This window comes from Eptatretus burgeri, chromosome 14 (genome assembly GCF_056783735.1).
Source record: "Eptatretus burgeri isolate ZD-2024b chromosome 14, Ebu_testis_v1, whole genome shotgun sequence".
Classification (NCBI taxonomy): Eukaryota; Metazoa; Chordata; class Myxini; order Myxiniformes; family Myxinidae; genus Eptatretus; species Eptatretus burgeri.
Window position 1 is genome coordinate 26,853,190 of NC_140974.1, and position 22,323 is coordinate 26,875,512.

Sequence of the window (22,323 nt, forward strand, 5' to 3'; positions counted from 1 at the left end):
CTGAATAATCGAATAGGAAAAATGGCAGGACATCAACTATAAGATAACAACACAACATGATTCCGACAAACAAGTGGAAACCGAGGGGGCAATTTTAAGTAGGAAATGAAGTAGAATGGCACTTAGTAGAGCGCATACCTCCACCAGACATATTGACGAGACCAGACACCAGACAATGACGAGACATATTTACATCAAAATAAATCTTTCGGAAGTGGTTGAAGGTGGCTGTATGTCTTCTTGTTCCTCCTTCAATGAACGTGGGCATATTTATCAATTGGAAGAAAACTTAATAACCCAACAATACATAAATACCGGCATCCATTCGATAAATAACATCAAACTTCACTTAGAAGTTAACACTTTTACAATGCCTCTTAGCCAATCTGCAGTACAGTACATTTATTTATGTGTGAAGTAAGGTACAGTAGTTCTTTCGGCGATTTCGCAATCTCTCGATTTGGTACCTTAGTGATGTATTCTGGAATCCATCAGCCTTGTAAGTTCTAAAAATGCTTGAGAATAAAAGGTATGGCTTTTAAAATGACATAAGTGCGAGTTGATATGATTCCTATCAAGAAGTGGTATTAATAACGTGATGACGTATTTGTGAAACGACATAAAAATTGGCGACATAAACCAGGGTATTACTGTGCAGGAAGTCCCTGGTTTCTGAACACGTGTTTGTAAACTGGAAGTTCAAAAGCCGGAACAATACGTCCTCTTTAAATACATGTAATAAGTGATAATTTTTTTCCAAACACAAATTAAACCCTACGTTTAACATAAAAACGTTATTAAATGTAATGTTTTATTAAAAATTGAATAACTTAGAATAAATGGACCATGTGTAGTAGAAGGGATGACGACAGATAACGAGATAATTAGAGGGTTTTATGGTTAAGTAGGGTGAGCAATGCTATCTGTCATACCAGAAATGAACCCTGTGAAATCGATTTAGCACTTTGCACAGTATGTTAAAAAACACCATGTTCGTATGAATGGATCAAACGTTGGAAAGAACGAAACATGGCTTTCAAGTATCATGTTCATATGAACGAATGTTTGGAAGCTGGGTGTTCAGAAGCCAGGCACTACTTGTATTCTCAATTGTAGCCAGTTACAATGTCAGAGAAATTGAGATTCCAGGTGGATGGTCAATCATTCAATAAAACTTATTAATGAGACAACTTTCACTCTCCATCAATTTTGTATGCAGCCCTTGGCTGTTGGTTGCAACATTGCTGGTAGTGTGGCTCAAATTCAGAGCCTCTGTAGGTTAGGGCAGGAATTTGTAATTTGTTCATCGTGCCGGTGATGACTTGCCTACTCTTCGCAAAGGACACCGTGGGATCTTTAACGTCCACCAACTTATGCCGGCATATGAGACTCCCAGTTTAATCGCCCCGCCGAGGGACAGCATACACATGGATGGCTTGTTCTGCCTGAGAGATATCATGACAGTTTATAGCTGGGTCAGGATTCAAACCCAGGCTCGACAGCTTCGAGGCGAGTGTGCTACTTCGAGGCAATCCTAGCAGCCCACAACTTGCAGTACGGTTGAAATCAGCCATTTGTAGTGTGTGGAAAGAAGCATAAATAGGGTGAGATTTTAAAAATTGTTTCTGTACCTTTAATATAAAGTCAGCACAATTCTCTAAAATGCTGAGCAATGTTAAGCACAGTAAGATGAAGTAATGCAGGAGGCCCTGTACGAGAAACACCGTGATGAAAGGTGCGCACTTGAGCGAAACATCGCCGCCCGACCTGCTTTCGCAGACTCACCCAGTGTCTCTGATCGGAGGAAAGATTTCGGGAGGGATGGAGAGGAGAGAACACAAAAGGCCATTCCATTCCATCTGAGAAAAGTGAACACACAGGGTTTCTCAGAGGAACAAATTATAAAATTTAATTTTTAAAAAGTGCTTTTGTTTTAACGTTATAATTTATTACAAATTAGGCAACATAAATATAGAATTGCTCAACAAATACATAAACAAGTAGAGGTACAAAGTACCACATTAGTTGTTGATGTAGGGCCTATGTTGACCACAAAAATTAATTGGCTGGTTGAATTCAGTGATGAGAAGTATAAATCCTCTTCAAATTAACTCAATCGGATGAAAATTGAGGATTTTAGAAATCACACCCAAGTTGTTGACCTTTGGCCTATGTTGACCTCAAAAATAATTTGTGGTTGAATTCAGTAAGTCGATATTAAAATCCTGTTCAAATTTCTAGTCAAATTTCGATATTAAAATCCTCAATGAAAATTGAGGATTTTCGAAATTTGCCAAAATTGTTGAACTTTTGACCTCAAAAACAATAGGCTTCTTGCCCATAACAAACTCTAACATGTGGTGAACTTTCATGACAATCTGTTTAAAACTGTAGGTGAATGACAAATAAACAAAGACAGAGACAGACAGACAGAATAACAAAATGAACTGACCAAGGAAACAACCAAACGGAGTAAAAACTGAGTACTCCCTTCCTTCGGTGCCCGGCAATGACGTCATGCATCGCCGGATATGGAATTGGGAAAGTGGTGTACAAATAAAAGTAACCTTCACGGAAGGTGTTCAACATTCAACTAATGATTATGATGCAAACTCATAATGCTATACATTGTAAAGAGCTCATCATTCTTCAAACAAAATGCAAAGTCACTCCAACTTTCCCTTTATACACACTTGCAAACAAATATTACATGAGAATCTCCTATGAATATCATGCGGACACAATGTCATGTGTCAATGGTGACTTCCAATGTGCTAGATATTTATGGGTGGGAGGGTTATGATGATGGGCAAGATGGACCAAAAGCCCTTTATCTGATGGTGATATATGACGAAAAGAGATGGTGCATGGTAAGAAAGATTCTTGCAAAATATATTCCAATTGGCTCCCCAATTTCTGCAACACTAATTTGTATGAAGGATAGGACTTCAACTAAATTCTTCTTGAAAGAAGTCCCTGCTATGCAAGTAGCCAAATCAACAAAACCATGACAAATCAATAGTATCATCTTTAGTCAACAAGGAGAAAGGGAGCGGTAAAGGAGAGAGACAGAGACAGAGACAAATAATAATAATTAAAAAAAAAAAGAAGTTGGCATACCTGGAAGGGGTCAAACACACCAGTGGCACTGGCATTCGAGTAGTCTGTGGCATAAACTTGGCCTGGCAAGAGAGGAACAAGCTGAACATCTCCATTCAACAAAACTGGAGGTTAAGTGAGATACAAAACTCAAATGAAATATTATTTAGCGTGAACGGAATGCCAAAACCAATAAAATAAAATTTAGAAATACTGTATAATCTGATGTCCTAATTTCATGCATCGTACTCTTTACAGAGTGTTGGTGCTGCCAAAGCAGTTTATTGGCAAGGGTTACACTGGGTGGTTTGCCATTGCCTTCCCAGTTTATCCATTTCAATGTCGAGCATCAAGTAAGGAAGTAGCACGTACAATTTTAAAAAGTCTTTGGTACGAGTCGGCTGGGGTTCGAATCATAGACCTCCCAAACTTAGAGTGGACACTCCAACCATTACACCTATAAAACATTAAAAGGGTAAAAGTAATACGAGTGTAACAACATGACTGAGTCATGATAGGATATGTTGTGTTACGTTTATGGGGGGGGGGGGGTTAGATATTGCCATAGAGCAGATAGGAATGTATAGAATAACATTGTCCATGTATGGGTAGTTAGCCAATCTTGATGTATGAAGTAGGGAAACGTTAGCTAAAGAATTGCCTTGTTAGAATGTGCGCCATACAGGAGATGGTGCATGGTAAGAATTAATTAGGGACTATGGCAAGGAAATTGTGTGTGAAAGCTCGATGTCAACCTCGACCAGGGGATGCCGGGAGACTCGGCATGAGAGCGAGGAGAGGAGCGGTTGACGTCTCCCAGAGGTGGAGCGTTGCCCCGGGAGAAGAGGGTGGAGCCTGTTTGAGCAGTTGGAAGTCGGAGGAGAACGGAATGATTGAAGAGAAAAAGGGTCGAGGTAGACTGAGGAGAAAAAGGACTCTGAGGAGAGCTGGTGAAGAGTAGGGTGAATATTATGATTCTGGCTCACTTTTCCCCATGTAAATGAATGGGGGATTTTCAGCGATTCATATTTTTTTCCCTAAAAATAAACCCCCTTTTCATCCCAAGGTATATTTCGTCTCCCCTTTTAACCGAGGGACACTTTTTTAATGAAATAAACATGTTGTGTGTGGGGAAGGGTGGGGAGTGGGATGAGGGGGGTGGGGTTTATGTGGGCAGGGGTTTGTGTGGGCAGGGGTTTGTGTGGGGACGTGGGGACGGGTTTATGTGGATGAGGTTTGAGGTGGATGGGTGAATGTGCGGGTGGAGCTTGTATGGATGGGTGGACAATTTTTTTAATTAACCAATGCATATTGTTTAGCTCACTCATTGAACCTATAAAGATTTGTTCATTCTCAAATTCCTTCAATAGTTTAATTTTCTTTGCACAATAATCCCCATCTAAAATATTTAAAAATAAAACATTTGAATCTTTATATTTTTTAAGATACCCCTTTTGTGCCATGATGAAATGATAAACTTCTCTTAATGCTCTTGTTTGACCACCTCCTGAGCCATATATCATTTTGAGATTATAGTAAATTGTTTTTTCATTGTTCAATTGAGAACCATCAAAGTTCAGTCCATTCAAGGATATTACTTTTGTTTCTTTACATTCTCGAACTTACTAGTTTTTAAATTGATTCGCTTATTTGTTTTATTTACCTTTGTTTTAGTTATTTTTTCAATAAGACTTATTTGATTTTTTCACATTCATTATGTTTTCCATTTATATATCAAGACTGAGATTTTCTCCACTCTTGAGTTTGATCAATACGTGGTTTGACCATTTATATATTGTGAAAAAAAAGCACGGTGGTAGCAATTAAAAACCCTAACCCACCTTCCCCTTGTTAAAACACAATCTATTCTATACACTCTATCATACAATATCCATATGGAACACAATCTATTCCATTATCTAAAATAAATATCTCTCATCATCAAAGGCTCCTAATGCCTTATTATTTACTTCTTCACTATATATATCTTATGTTTATAACTTCTTATTGTATTCATTTTCCTATATTCTTTTCTTATTCATCAAACAATTATAATAATTTCTAAAAGTTATTGATTTCTTTATTACATATTTCTTTATGCCCTTTAACCTCTTATCAATCTGATCACCATACTTATAAGCATATGCCTTTGCTCTCAATCCAATAAACTCACTCATTACTTTTCCACCCAACTCATCCTTAAACTTACCAATAACCTTTTCATTCTTTTTTGAAAATAACTCGCTCTTCTTACTAAAATTGCTTGTATCATATACTCCAATATTTTTCTTCATATCTTTATAAACATCATCAGTTTTTATATCTAGGATAAAACTATCAGTGTCCATATACAACAATGAAACATTTTCACCATACTCTTTCTTTAAGTCATTATACAAATAATCATAAATCAAGAACTGCTGTTCCAATATAAATTGGTTTATCCATTACAATACTTTCCTTTTTCCATACGAATAGCAGAAAAGTTCTCTGAAAAAACCTCTTCTCTCTTAAAACTTGGTTTATTTATCAATCTAGAAGCTTCTTTCCATGATGTTGCAAATCTAATGTTTTGCCTGTTTCTAACATTCCCCATTGTCCTTCCAAAGACAACATTATTCATCAATTTATAGAATTCCCCTTCAAATTTTACTTTTGTATTTGTTCTCATATCTGTATTGAATTGAATATACTTTTTCATCCAAGGGCTTTGTTTAAATTTTAAGACTCTATGAATTTTAGCTACTCTCAATCCTTCTCTCAAAAACTGTTTCAAGCTTCTCTGGTGCAAAACATATCCCTCTTTATCATAGAATGTTGTTATTAACTATTCTGTTGATTTGCCTTTGATATTAAAACTTTTATGATAATCACTGAACCATTCTTTCTTTGGGGTTTCTTTCTCACATGCAAAAGAAAGTTCTTTATGCTTATTATGAAGATCACTCAGGTACCTCAAATCAACTTCAAAATAATAACCTTCTTCTTCCTCATTCAATTCCTCTTGAGAAGAAATAACGATATTCATCAAAGCCTTTTCATAATCCTTTTCCTCCACCCACTCTAATTTACCATAAGGCAGAGATTGAGACATTGCCCATCCATACAAATTATTAGCATCAAAATACATCAAATAATTACTATCTTTTTCACTATCATAATTTGGAAGATATTTATTATTTGCTTTAGCATATCTTTTTGAACATACTTGTGATATTCCACCTCTCTTAGACTTCTCAATCATCAAAAGCATATCTACATCACTGATTAAATCCATATTTTGTTTTGTCATTTTCAACATTGCACTCCAAGCTAAACCAGGAGCTGTGAAATAGTGGGCAGGATCGAATCGATAACAATTTTTATTATGACAGAGTGATCTTAAAGCTTCAAACACATCAGATAACAATAAAACATCTGTTTTTAGATACAAATCATGATATTCTCCAAGGTTCTTTATCTTAAATATTTTCCAAATTTCTTGTGCGTGTTTATATTCCTTATCACTTATCTCTTTTTCATAAAGGTTATTATAGAAACTTTCTTTTGAAGGAAGTCGTGTTTCTTTAAATCTCATAAATGAATCCATATAATCATAAGGATAAATTCCCATACTTGTAAGAATTTTCTCTTTACTTTGAATTTCCTCTCTTGTTAGAATTCCCTCTTTAATCAGAATTTCATTCATTGTTTGAATTTTCTTTATAATTAGAATTTCTTCTTCAGTTAGAATTTCTTCATTAATTACCTCATTAATTATAATTTCCTCTACTTTGAATTTCCTCTTTTGTTAGAATTTCCTCTTTTGGAAAGAATGAATTAAGATTTGGAAAAGACCCTGTGGAGCTTAGATTTGATGCTAAGTTGGCTTGTGGTGTTCCCATTAACTTGTAAGAACCTAGAAACCTAATACGAGTTAAAGGTTTTGTGGATATCATTTTTGTAAATGAAATATACTTTTGACTTGTGTTTGTTATGGCAGAAATATTCCTTGGTGTTTTTGAAAGTTCATTTATAAATAGATGTGTATCATAGTTGGCGCTGTTGTGAAGAAAGACTGGAATAAAAAAAAGGAAATTTATAATTAAGATTACAACAACAGGAATGAGCGGGACCTCTATATTTACCAGTAAGATGACAATGATCCCTAACTTTAGACTCCTCAATTTCCTCCTCACAAATATGACAGATAGTGTTCTTTCTAAATTCTAATTTTTCTTCTTCGGTTAATTTCATCGGTTCATTTGTTTTTTGTTTTTTTTCATTAATTTAGTTAGTCTTATACAATCCTTTTCTAATCGTTTTACAAACTCTTGTGAAGCTTTTTTCCACTATAAATGTTCAAATTTATTATACTTTTTTCAAACAGATGATTTGATATAATAACAGAAACCACAAGAAATATGTTTTTGATATTTATTTGTATATGATTCTTTTGGATTAGGAGAAGCAGTATTTATCTTTTTTAAGGATATATTCAAAATCAGCGTATATCACAAATGGATGCATGATAGATTTATTATAATCTTCAAAAGAAATCTTTTTACCAGGTGTAGGCATTGTAATTACAGCTGATTTATGATTACTACAATATTTTGAATCTTGTTCTAATCGTTCTTTTGTATGAAATGAATTAAGACATCGCTTTCAAGAATATATTGTTTGCTGTTTTGAATACCTGAGAAGAGATTAATCTTGATAAATTATTTATGAATGTATAAAGTGAATTCTTTCCAACACTAAAATATAAAAGATCAATGTGTGTTTCTTCATTTTTATAGTTGTTTGAAATTTTTAATATTTGAACTTTGTGTGTATCCGTTAATCCATATACATTAATAGAAAGATTATTTTTTTTCTCAAATTCAAGGAAAATCTGTTAGTGGCATTGGGAATTTAAAATCTTTAATGTCCAAGGTTTTCTCATATTTCATATATTGTTTTACTCTTTCTGAATTACAATTTGGAGGATGTAAGTGAGCAAGAACATACCAGAGAAAACATTTATTATCATTGTTCTTAATATTAACAACTGCCTTCTTTAGTTTTATTTCTTTTGGTAATTCAATATAAGAAGAAACTTGAAGAGGGTTTGATTTTAGAATGTGTATATCTAAAAAGATGGTTTTTATCAATGTTAAATCCACTTCCTACCACTGTATTATCAATATCCTCTTGTATTTATAGTTCTTCAAAAACCCCACTATTCAAAAAATCTTGAAATGATGTTATAAAATGAAGATCTGTTCTCATACAAGGAGTTTGTTCTTCATCTTGTCTTTTCATATTCATTTTCACTCCCATATAAAACTAAAAAGTTTTCATTTCTTTTAATGTCTTTTTAATAACTTTTTCAACATCAGGTTTCACTATTTCAATAGATTCAGCTATTTATGATGGACTGGGTTCTCTAAATTGAAAAATCCTTATTTTTATATGCCCTTTAAATGCCCCATCAGTGTTTTCAATATAATAGTCTCCCTTTACTTTAAACTCATTTTTCTTGTGTTTTTGTAATTGAAGATGTCTATTATAACTACTCTTCAAAACATCCTTTGAGCAGATATCACAATGTTTTCTTTCCAACTCAAGAGGAGATATTTGATGAAATAGATTAAATGTATGTTTGTTGGTTTGAAGGTGTTTTTTTATAATATTTATATTCATGATTACAAACATTGCAGTACGTTGTATTCACCATATTTATACAATAAAACTTGGCTTAAACTAAAATTTTCTTGATCAAAATTTAGTTTAATTTATAGGTGAATCTGTGCTTAAAACCATTTTATCCTCCAACTTTTTTCACTTAATAAATACATTGTTTCAAGACACAAAAGACAAGTTTCAATCAATCTCTTCATTTGTAAAAGATACTGGGAAATATGTCAAGGATGTAAAATTGAACAAAGATAAATATAACAACTATTGGATAAAAACAATTATGGTGGTTAAGATGAGTTCTTCAATTTCCTTCAGTGGAAAGGCTTTTATTATACCTGGAAGAACATCAATTAAAGTATCTCTAACAAAAGTTTCTCCTCTCCTTCTGGTAATATATTCAAAACTAGAAAAAGCAATGAAACAAGAAAAATTATCAAAAAATAAAAACCTAATGGATGAAGCTTTAGAGAGAAAAGATAAGACCATCTGTAATATGCAAGGAGAAATTTGTATTTTTTTTCAACAACCCTAAAGATGTAAATCCTGATGACATAAAGGATGTTAATATATCAGGTGAAATGACATTTTGTTCAATAGTAGTTAACGATCATTTTAAAATTACCTTTAATATAAAAAAAAAATGTTGTAGTTGAATCTGGTCTTGAAAAAAAGTATATAGATATCGAGGTTAATATTATGAAATATGAGTCAATGTGCAACTGAAAGTATAGATGAATTTCAGTTTAAGTAAAGTTTTACTTTATAAATATGCTAGACTTCCCTGATTCTCCATATGACAAATATGAGAATTGTCCTGCGTGTGATAGAGTGGGATTAAACACAGAGTCAAAAGCCTATAAACAATGTATATTCTGTGATTATCTTCTCATTAATGATAAGAAAAAATTTAAAAAGGAAAATAATTCTTTATGATTTACACTAAAAATGAATTACTTTACAAGACTGATTAGAGAAATGAATGTAAAGTATGAGGGTGATAATACACCTTTCCTTACAAAGGAAGAAACTGAACGTATTTGAGAAATGTTCAAAGGATTGTTGTTAAATATTATTCATGGATGTGATTTTCAGGGAAACGTCAACACAAGATATTGCATAAATAAAATAATGGATTATCTTGAAATTAAACCTGAACTTTGGATAAAATATCGAGTTTCTAAAAAAACCAATAATAAATTAAATAACCTGTTTTCCAAATATATAAATGAATGATTTTTTACCCATTTGGGAAAATAAGATAAAATTTAACAATCATAAAAATCTTCCAAATTCATAAAAATCATAAAAATCTTCCATCTCAGAAGATGTCTCATAGTTGGTTCAAGCGGATGCAGAAAAACCTGCTTACTTTTGAAGATGCTCCTGACTCCCAACTTTTTAGATTATGATAATTTAATAATTTTCACAAAGTCGAGTTTTCAACCAGAGTACCAACTACTCTCAGAAGATTTTAATGCTGGTCTTCAAAAACAAGATATAATCGGTTTATTTAAACTTCAAAAAAACCTAAATGATTATAACATTGAAGATATAATACAACTATTTTGCGATACACAGAGATGTAAAAATACATCAAAACCGATAACTTGTATTCTTAGTGATAATACGCATGATATACCGTCTCCCCAAGATTTGGATAAATCAAAAAATAACCTCGTTATCTTTGATGATTGTGTTAATGAGAGAAACCAAACGGTAATGGACAGCTACTACACACGAGGGAGACATTCGTCTTGTAATTGTATTTATCTTAGTCAATCATACTTCCTCGTCGTTCCATCAGAAACAATGCAAATACTTTTATTTTATTCAAGTTAAATTCAATAGATATAAACAATTTTTGGAGAGCCAATTGTTCTACATGATGCAGTAAAAAAGAATCTGCGGATTACATGAAGCACACAACTGAAAAATATCAATATATTGTTGTGAAACAAGATGAGCTATTAAATGATATTTTCCAAGAAAATAAATGGATGCGAAAGAAAGAGCAAGAAGATTTAAGGAACATCAAGAGTTGGTTTCAAAAGTTGTAAAACAACAGGAAGACATAAAGAAGAAATGCAGACAGAAACTAACGGGTGAAGAAGCACTTGAAAGAAAACAAGATACATTTTTTAAACCACTTTTAAAAACTTCCAAAGAAAAAAATTGTAGATGTTTCCACAGTTCCCACAGGAGAATAGACTCCTAAAAAAAAAAAAAAAAAAAAAAAAAAAAAACTTCAAATGTTAAAAGATTTTGATCAAATGACGGAGGAAGCATTTGAGCATATAGGCTAATTACAATATGATAATGAAGGATTATTTCAACAACTGGAAGAGATTAATCACCCCCCCCCCTCTTGCTTATATTGTGAATGCTCTTCAAAACAATGAATATTCAGCGGAATAAAAAACCAAAGCAGAACGCATTCCAACAGAACAACCAGCAATATTTCATCTTGTTCAAGAAAAGGTATTGATATTTAATGATGAATTAAAGTTCTTGAGGTCTGCTCAACCCCCTTTTAAACCAACACCCAGATGAATGTTTCTTCTCATAAAAGAGGGAAGACAAGCTTCAACTGTGAGGAATGAATCAAAGTATTTTGATAAATCATTGGATATGAAAAATAATGATGATAGAGTATATATTGATCTGCTGAACTCTGTTGATTATCGGGTTAGTCTTTCTGGTAAACGTAGCAAGAATGAGAAGGAGAAACACATTATTCAGGCTTAAAGTATACTTGGTTCAGGTATTAGTTTTCTTCCAAATGACCCATCGCAATTAGTCAAGAGATTATTATTGTTGTTTGGTAGTAAGAAGGCTGGAAATAATAATTGTTTTAATGAAGCATCAGCCATTTTATGAACATGAAAATAATTAATAAACCTCAATATAAAGACATTTTCTCTCATATTAAATAAGATGAGAAGCACAATCCTCAGTTTCAATTTCACAACAAGCGACCACACATCTTCATTCCCATATCCACTACAACTTGACCCAACAAAAGAATATGAGGCATCTTTATTGTCCATGGAAACTTATAATACCTTATTTAATATAACTGATAAAAATGACAAGTTTAGTTATAATCCCGGAAGTGGATACAAAACAATAACAGTCTCACCCGAAGCATATGAGATTTCTCAAATATCTTCCAAAATTGCTCGTCTTATGAAAGAACAGGGTGATGAACTAAAAAATATTGTTATAGACATTCAAAAATATACTTCAAAATCAACGATTAAACTTAAAAATAACTACAAGGGTGATTTCACAATTGATAATTCATTTCGAGAGTTATTGGGTTTCTCCTCAAAAAAGATTGAAACTAATGGGACGTTTTACAGTAATGTCATTCAAATATCCTCAGGAATAAATTCGGTATTAATTCACTGCGATTTGATTGATGGTGCTTATAATGATTGAATAAAAACAGATACAATATTTTTCATTCAGCGCATACTCAACCCCAATTGGTTATAAATTCAACATGGAACCCAAAAATTTGGTTTATCTCCCTGTGTGAGAAAAAAAACCATACACCGAGTAAATTTTAGGATAACCGACCAAGATAATCGTATGGTTTCTTTTAATGGAGAAGTTATATCCATCACAATTCACCTACGTGAAGTTTTCCAATAAATAAATACGATGGTTATTGTGAGAAAACACGAGTTGGGAAAATATAAAATAATTACAGGGATGGGATGTTCCTTTCTCCATACTACAAGGGTGAAGGTATGTATCTTGGTAGAGGATACTATAAACCTAAGAGACAAAGTTGTGAGCCATCAATTTGGAGAAGATGGGATAATTGATACTCTGATGGGTCTAATAGGTTTAACTATTCTTAAACATAAAGACCTAATTGGTTCAACTGCTTCTGCTGTGGGAAATGTATCGGGTGCTATAAAGAGTATAAAAGATGCCCAAAAGGAATCTCATAAATTACAAGCAATTAAAAAAATTAAGAAAGGTAAAACTCAGTTGTCTCCCCAAGAACGACAGAAAATAATTCAAATACTTGGGTCAGGGTTTCAAAAGTTTTAACATCTTTTTTCCTAAATAAATACAAGTATGGAAGCAATTGATAGTATATATGATTTGGATGATACTATTATCATCTCAAACTCCACTAAAAAAGAAGATTACTTTTAGGTAAATGCAATAACTGGAACAGACTGGAATGCAAATGGTACAAAAAGTTTTGAAATAAATAATCAACAAACCTATTTGAATCTATCCGGAAGTTTCTTGTTGTGTAAATTTAAATTCACCAAGGCTGGGAATAACACAAACGCTACAGTCGTAAATGATTTCCTCTGGAAAATGTTTGATAGTGTTCATTTGTACATTGGAACACAAGAAGTTGAAGCGGTTGATTATGTCTCTGCTGTATCTGAAATGACGAAATTTACACTATATACATTCAGTGATAGAATGGGAAAGGGGCATGTCGAAGGTTTTATTCCTGATATGTCAACGGGAACAACCACAGACCCTGGATATACTCAAAGGAAAGGAACGTATACTGATGATACAAAAGCAGTTAATAGTTTTACTGTTGCAGTTCCTCTGAAAGCTATATTTGGATTTTGTGATCATGATAAAGTTCTTTATGGTCTTAAAATTAGATTTCAACTCCAAAGGAATGATAATGAAAATAGATTACTTTTTGGTGTTGCTAGTGCTTTTGGTGATCAGAATAAATTTGTAATTGATGAAATGAGTTGGTACATTAGTGAATATACTCCTAATCTTAAAACAGAAGAGATGTTGAATAGAAGACTTAACTCAAAGAAACCACTCAGTGCATCATACCTCAAAAGAAGATGTCAACACGTTAAACTAAACCAAACCACTTACACGTGGAATTTGGGTGTTCTGGAAGGAAAGCCACGATATCTGTGGATCATTAAAAAAAAAAAAAACAGATGGCGATACTGCTACTGATAAGAATAATGCATTGAGTGATAATGCTAAGGTGAAACAACTTCGCGTTTCTCTTGATGGAACATTTTATCCACGAGATAGATTGGAAATTAATTGGGAAAAAAATGATTATGCTGAAGCATACAAGTCTTACCAAAAGGTGTGTGAAAGTAATGGAAATACAGAACCTATTTTGGATATGACAGCATTTAAAAGTTTGTATACAATCTATGCGTTTGACCTGAGTGCTCAAAAGGAAACTATAAAGTCTAATCGAGTGGATACTTCCCTATACATTGAAAGAGGGATAGAGAGTGAAGAAGTTGATACATATTGTTTGCTTTTGGAAGAAACAGAATTGCAGATTAATACAGATAATGGTGTAATGATTAGTCTCACATAATTTTTTGTGAAATAAATGAGTGGCAAAGTACCAACTGGGGTATAGGTTAATCAAATCAATCTTCATAAACTATCATCTTGTGCTCAAAATCAAAAGCCTTGTACGATTAACGTTAATATAATTCAGAGAAAAGGAGCAGTAAGAATTGATGTTTTGCTCACAAGAGAACAGGTTAAAATGTTGAACGATACTGGCTCACTTAAAATTAAAATGACAAAACCAATGTTGAAAAAATATTCAATAAGAGACGAGAGGAAGATTTCTCCCATTTCTAATTCCTTTATTTGCTGGTTTAAGTGCGGTTGGAGCATTGACGGGTGGTATTTCAACAGCGGTGAAAACTGCCAACAAAAGGAAGGCTCAACTCTGGGCTCAAAAAGAATTGGAAAGACATAACCAAGAGTTGGAGAAACAAATTAGTGGAAGCAGTATAATTGTAGATTTTGCTGAAAAACTTGAAGGTTTGCCTGATAAAGCAAGATTGTTAGTTGGAGATATGATTTCTTCTATCACACAAGCAGGTGTAAAATTAGCTAAAAGGGGTAATAGATTATATCTTTCTAATAAAAATATGAGCATTGATGAGTGGTTTAAAGAATTTGGAAAGAATACAACATCAAATTTACAACTTGTCAAATATTGTAAGAAATTAAAAATTCATAATGTGGTTATTTGTATGAGAGATGAATTAACAAACGTGCCTCAACATACAAAGAATATTATTATGAACTTAGAAGATAATAATGGGAACGGTTCTCATTGGGTTTGTATTTTTAATAGTCAAAACAAATATTATTTTGATAGTTTTGGTCTTCCACCACCTGTTGAAGTCATAAAATTCTTACAGAATGATGTTTATCAAACATTTCAAGTCCAAGAATTAAATTCCAAGTGTTGTGGTCAATTATGTCTATATGTGGTATTTCAACTCAACAAAAATAAAAGTTTTTATGACATTATTTTTAATCTAATATAAATGACTTATGTTGGTAAAGATGGTTCTATCTTTGGTGTATCCCAAGAACTGGATATTGATTTATCAAATTATTACACAAAGGCACAGGCTGAACAACATAAATATAGTATAACAAAAAATATTAATATGAAAAATGCTTATAAATTAAATAATTATCCAAGCCCGACTGACGCGAATGACTTGGTGAGATTAAGCGATTTATCACAATATATATCCTTAAATAAATGGCCCTGTATTCCAAAGATACAGAAGTGTTGATTTTATCTCCGGGTCATACAGAATTCACAGTTCGAATTAAAATAAATTTTTATAAAGAAGGGCGTATCGTTTGTATGAGAATAGAACAATGGGGGTATGATATGAATGATTTAGGGTATAATTGGTCATTTAAAATTGACCTTGAAGACCTGGAACTATTAAATCAGTCTCGTAAGGAAGAATATTGTTGCGAATTCGCGCCCGCCGGCGTGCAATCGGCCACGAACTCGAATTGCGGCACGTCACCCACCGGACGGACAATTCAGTCGTGACCCTCTCGGAACAACGCCGGGAGCTAGTCACGGGTGGGTCTTTCGACCTCACCACAATTGTGCCAATCGGCCACCCGCGTAGGATAGGGTTGTTCGCCAAACTCGACCTACCTAAGTACCTACGCGGATGGTTAATCGGGCGATCGTACCTCGCCGGTCGACTTCGGACACGAACCGCTTAAGCGGTTCGTTCCGTACTGCAGAAATAACCAAGCGGAGTTATCGTCGACCTCGACGATTCAGCTTAGTTACCGGGAACTTACACCGAATACCAATCTATTATGCGATGCAGGATGGCGAGTCAATAAAAAGAAAGGAGACAAAGCAGAGCGGGAACAGTTCAACAAGCAAGCATTTTATTCACACACACACAAGCACGTATATTCATTCACTCACAGCAACAACAATGCAACAAAAGCAGATGCAGAGTTAAAACCGAATAAAAGCAAGGGTTTACTTACATGCACGGCAACACTTACACAGTTCTACTTTAAGTACGGCGCCACCACAAGCATTTACACAAAAAGCAAAGGAAAAAGAAAAGAAGTCACGACTTCCCTTTTCGTGGCTGGTGAGTCCCTCTCCCACGACCGTCAGCGTGGTCGCGCCTGGCCCCAACCTCTCTCGCGGCCGGCGAACCCTCTCCGGCACTCCTCGTCCGGACGCGCAGGTCCACCTCGCAACCGGCGCTGCCGCGTCTCCCGTCCGTGCTTTCGTTGACAGGCCGCTCGCCAAGCCGCGAGCACAGGACCTCTTCCCCCGACAAGACAAGCAGCACCAAGAAGAAGACGACGTCCAGCCCAGAAGCTCAAACAACCCGAAGAACACAGGAACTCTCGAAGACAAGGAGACAGGAAGCCTTGAAAAACCCTCTCTTCAAGGTCCGTGCTGTCCGCCTTTTGTAGCGCGGGGCTCCGCCCCGTTTTCGGCCCCGCCTCCCTTTGAGCTTCTTGGAGAAGCCTCTCTAAGGGGGCGTGCCCTCGCTCTCCCTCCACCCCGCCCCTTGCGGGGGCCGGGGGAGTCAGTTTGGCTCGGGGCCAGGGAATTATTCCCCCAAAAAGAGGCCCCCACCTTTTCTCGCCTTTGACCCCCGGCTCGGATCGCACTTCCACCACACTGAGCGCGGAGAATTTAGACGGGAGAAACAGGCGGGAAAAACCCCCGAGCATCGTTGGTGGTTTTTGTTCTTTGGTGGAGATCGTGACCGCACGGTGCCCATTGAATGGCGAGTGGCGAAGATGTGGTAGCGTAGGTGGTGGAGGTGGCGTGGTTGGGGCTGTGGTGGGGATGGCGTGGTTGTTGAGATGCAGTTTGTTTGAAATAAAAGATAGAACAGAAAAATGGCTAACTCAAAGCGTCGCAGCCCGGATGGATCACATAAATTCCCTCTATACAACGGGTTTGGGCTAACTACACATGGACTTGGAGATATCTCACCTGAGGACTCTTTATGGTGTAATGCGAATTTCCACAACCGTAACAATATTATCCACTTGGTATAGAGAATGAGTTTATGGAAGCACGATTAGTAAACAACAAATAAAATAATTTAATAAGGGTAAATATAATAATGGTTTTGGCCGAGTTTATATCATGAAAACAGAAAAAACAGGATTATATATAATAAGGAAGGAAATACAAAATGATTTCACTATGGGAAGATGGGGAGGTGTTTCGTGTCATAATATTATTCTAACATGTATTTCTAATACATAAATGACGGCAAGAAGGCTTCAAGAAAATTATAATTTATGTGTCCAAGCATACCTTCAAGAAAAGGGTATTCGGTATTTTAATAAATATGTTCTACAACATAAGAATGAGGTATTTTCAATAAAAGATTGGCATTATGCTGATGTTGATAAACCAACAACTTTGGATTTAATTAGAATGTTAAATAATGAAAAAATTATAAGGTTAAGAAAACGTAAGGCTCTTTTTGAAATTCTAAAGAAATTTTATTGGTTGGCTGTTTTAAAAAAAAACAAACTTATTTTGGATACAGGAATAACAAGAAATCCTGATGAATATACGTATGATATTCTCTGGGGTGTAAGCGATTCAAGGATAGTAAGGGACGAGGAAGGAGTTGAAGAGAGAGAAGAGGAGGACAAGGAGGAGAGAGAGAAGGAGAAGAGAGAGAAGGAGGAGAGGGAGAAGGAGAATAAAGAGAAGGAGGAGAGAGAGAGAGAGAGAGAGAGAGAGAGAGAGAGAGAGAGAGAGAGAGAGAGAGAGAGAGAGAGAGAGAGAGAGAGAGAGAGAGAGAGAGAGAGAGAGAGAGAGAGAGAGAGAGAGAGAGAGAGAGAGAGAGAGAGAGAGAGAGAGAGAGAGAGAGAGAGAGAGAGAGAGAGAGAGAGAGAGAGAGAGAGAGAGAGAGAGAGAGAGAGAGAGAGAGAGAGAGAGAGAGAGAGGAGAGAGAGAGAAAAGAGCGAGAATAAATATGAAAATATGGAAACCAGTGAGATTAAAAAAAGGTTGGGGGTATTACAGAAAATAACTCAACCCACCGATGAGGAAAACAAAGAATTGACAAGTCTATTTGCAATTTTTCGATAAGACTATTGTCATCGGCAAGATATTGATTTTGATTCAAGTTTTTCATTTTTTTCTTAAATAAATGGAGGAGAGAGTGAAGGCATTTCTAAGGATTCTTTATATTTTAAAAATTAAGATTCAAATGTGCATGTTGGAAACTAAAAAGGTTTTCGCACTCTGTCGGAATTTTTCTCATAAATAAATGAGTTATTGTCTTAAATGTAAAAAGAAAACTAGTACTAAAAATATTTCATATTTTAAAAGTAAAAATAACAGGGTTATACAAAAAGGTATATGTTCAGTGTGTGGTTCAAAACAAAATCAATTTATCTCCAAACACAAACTTGGAGGAGATATACAACAGTTTTTATCAGGAAGTAAATTTACAACTACTGGAATACCAGGGGAATGACATCTACCAGGGTATCCTATCTCTGGTCCAGGCACAAATTTGCATAAAAAGATTAGATGAGGCAGACAATCCGAAATCATTGAGTAAGCCCATCAATAGAGTTGATGAAGTGTGCATGAGGCACGATATTGATTATGGGAATACCACAACTTTGGAAGAAAAGCATGAAGCCGATAGAGAAATGTATAATTTGTCTCTGATAAGAAATCCAACGCTAAGAGAAAAAGTTGAGAGGTTCATCGTGAAGAAGATGATCAGTGTTAAATTGAAACTTGGACTTGGAAATTCAAAAAAAACCTTATAGGCTCTAATGATGACATTAAGACTGAAGAGCAATTAGCTGATGAATTACATAAACCAATATTCACAAAGTTTCGTAGAAGGAAGGTTTATTCCAAGGAAGTTGATTATATCTGGTCTGCTGATTTGATTGAACTCAGTAATGAGAAGGGATACAAGTATGCTTTAACCGTTATTGATTTGAGGAGTAGATACGCATGGGTTGTCCCTTTTTAAAAAACAAAACAGGTAATACTCTTCTGTTAGCCTTTCAACAGATATTTAATAAAAGTAAGAGAAAACCTAAAAAATTGTGGACTGATGAGGTTGGGGAGTTTTATAGCAAGACATTGATGAATTTTCTAAAAAAATAACAGCATTACATTATACAGTACCTTTAATGAAGGAAAGGCCGTTGTTGTTGAACGTTTTAATCATACCTTAAAAGAGAGACTATATAAAAAATTCACACAACTCGATTCAAAACAATGGTCATCTTTTATTCAGGATATTGTGAATAAGTATCATGACACGATTCACACGTCAACGAATATGAAACCACCAGAACCATTTACAAAATTAAAATATGAAAAACAGATTAATGTCAGAAAACCTAAGTTCAAAGTTGGTGATATCGTAAGAATATATAGATGGAAATCTCATTTTGAAAAGGGTTATACTAAACGATGGACGAACGAACTTTTTAAAATTGTTTATGTAATCGATACGGTTCCTTGGACTTAGAAGATATATGATTTAGAAGAGGAAGAGATTTTAGGTTCATTTTATTCACAGTAATTACAAAAGACAAAGATAAATTGAAATTTTTTTGACCCCACCCCTTTTTGAGTCCACCAACACAAGCCCCTCCCACATAAACCCCACGTCCCATCGTCCCCACAAACCCCATCCCCCACCCTCATCCCACTCCCCACATGTTAATTTAATTTAAAAAAGTGTCCCTAGGTTAAATGGGGAGACAAATCAATATACCTTTGGATAAAAAGGGGGTTTGTTTTGAGGGGAAAAATTATGAATCGCTGAAAATCCCCCATTCATTTACATGGGGAAAAGTGAGCCAGAATCAGTATATTCACCCTACTGTGAAGGTCGTCCCACCTGCCTGTCTTCATCCTGTGCTTGTTCGTCTTGCCCGTCTGCCTACCATTTCGTTGTTCCTGCCTTGCCCCATTTCGTCGACCTGCCTGTGTCTCTTCATCTCATCGCCCTGGTCATCGTCTCATCATCCCCCCTCATTGCCTGCTCGTCCACAAGCAACTGAGTCCCCCGGTTTTTGTCCCTTTCCCGATAGTGATAGAGTCTGATGTGTGGCACCTGAGTTCTTTAGATTTCTTAAATTCCCATTGTATATAATTATGAATCAATTGCATTCCCTTTCTTCCCCACCACTACCAGTCATCGTATCCCTCCGCTGGTCAATCATCCCTGGTTCTTATTGTTTGAGGTTCAGGAAATAAACCCGTTGGTTTTTCTCGCGTTTCTCCTCACGACCCGCGCACGCCTTGTGCACGAATAATTCGGAACGTCTCCACGGGAATCAAGCCACTCGGAACATCGCGGAATTTTTACCTTCCCACCAGAAAGAGCTCGACGTGAGTTAAGCCATCAACACTACAGTATTGTGATGGACTTGGGGTCGGTAGGGATGAGTGGGTTTCTCAAATCCTCTAAGCAGCTGACAATCCCGCAAGACGGACCACGGAAATTAATTCTGCAGCGTGGCAGGTTGCCAAGCAACTACGGACACCATCAAAGATGCTCAATTCAAGCAGGGTCCAACGTATAACTCCACTTTACCTTTCTGATAAATTAACTCACCCCACCCCACCAAACAGAGAACCGTGCTCTCAACGCTCCACTGTTATTAATCAACAAACCAAGCGATACTGCAAATGGGATGTTGACTCATGGCTCACCATAACGAACCCGCAGGGTTGAACTCCTTGTTACTATTCACACACTGTTTTAACCAATGGAAACTGACAGTCAAACAGTTTGAAAAACGTTTTTCATTTCCAAGCAGCACGTATTTTGCAAACAGGGTCACAGAAGAAAGGCTCTTATCCCGAGCACAGAAGTCCAGTCTTATTCAATTACGTCATCAGTTTCTACAACACAGGCGCCTGTCGTTCCGAGGAAACGAGGAAAGAAAGAGGGACAGAAAGTAGAATGAGGCGTGTGTTGTGTAGCAAAGTCAGCCCACACGTAAGTTATTCAGCCCAACCGTTTTTAATGGCATCTCCTGCTCAACTTCTCCATACACTCGCTGACGTCACTCCCAGTTCTGCCTTGTCAGTTGAAGTTCATCATGCATTCAATAAAAATTAATGCAACTCCCAATACCACAGGCGTGTTTGTGACCTCTCTCTCACAGGAGGCAATCCGGTGGGCATACGTTGGATAGTGTTATGCTCGGTGTCAGGAGAGGTGCGGATGGTGACTGTGTGTCGTGACGTGTGTGGATTAGAGGAAGTACGGTGAAGTGCGTGTCAGGAAGTCATCCCTGAAAAGGACCAAGGGGTATTCGATGCTCCATGCATTCAAATGGAATGAAATAGAAGTAGGGAAAGCAAGCGGAAGGTAGTGCAAATTTGTGTGTTGTGGCCAATGCATCCAGGAAATATCCGCTGCTTGATTTGTTCGCCAGCTCTCCACTGCGCTGTGATCACCAGCTCATTCATCCTCGCCGATTCAGTCCGTTTCATAGATCTCCCAGACACGCCTGCTCATTCTGCACTTAAGTCCGTGTTTTTATAAGCCCCATTTCAGTTCTGAAAGAAACCCCATTGGTTCACTCCATTATCTGCTTTACGCCATTGGATGCTTGGGCCTTGGCATCGGGTCTTGTGAGGCACCCTCCCCCCTTCGACATTTCCCTTACGATCAGGTGTGGCTGGAGACGGTGACTCAGTGGTGTGTTGGGGTTGGTTTCCCACTGTTCTTAGGTCATAGGCTCACAAACGTTTTTGTCCTGACCAAAAATTTGAAATCACATTTGCCTCGTGACCCAAATGGTTCCGGCGCCTACTATAAAAATTGTCAGAGAAAACGATTTTGACGTGAAAACTTCACTCAAAAACAGGAATTTGTGAGAAGTTGGCAAGCTGCTATTGTTTGAATATGGTGCATCACTGTAAGATCAAGTGGTGCATAATCATCCGTGACCCACTGGAAAGCCCTCGTGACAAAAGTTCAGGTCACAACCCGGGGTTTTGGAAACTGCTTTAGCTTGGACACATCTTTCCTCACCATTTTAAATAATAAATTGCTTGCATTGTAAATGTACCCAGTTCATCGTGTATTTTCCTCCATTGGTCCAGCAGAGTCTGTACGTAGTGTTAGCCACGAAGTTCTTCCCCACCGATTGGCTCTACACGTTAGCCAGTATGTACTTGGCAGCTCCATTCAGCTGCACCTGATCAGGAAAGGTAAAGCAAGTACGTCTTGAGGGCATGGG

The 22,323-nt window shown here is 36.1% G+C and overlaps 1 protein-coding gene across 3 annotated transcripts in view; it reads right to left on the reverse strand.

Moving 5' to 3' along the window:
• GK5 (glycerol kinase 5) overlaps positions 1-22,323 on the reverse strand; it is a 124,356-nt gene that overhangs the window by 43,629 nt on the left and 58,404 nt on the right. For all 3 annotated transcript variants that reach the window (XM_085854119.1, XM_085854120.1, XM_085854118.1), the window contains exons 8-9: positions 3,121-3,182; positions 1,786-1,859 (exon numbers count right to left, since the gene is read on the reverse strand). In XM_085854119.1, the coding sequence (XP_085710245.1) occupies positions 1,786-1,859; positions 3,121-3,182 (136 nt within the window). The remainder of the gene's footprint in view (positions 1-1,785; positions 1,860-3,120; positions 3,183-22,323) is intronic.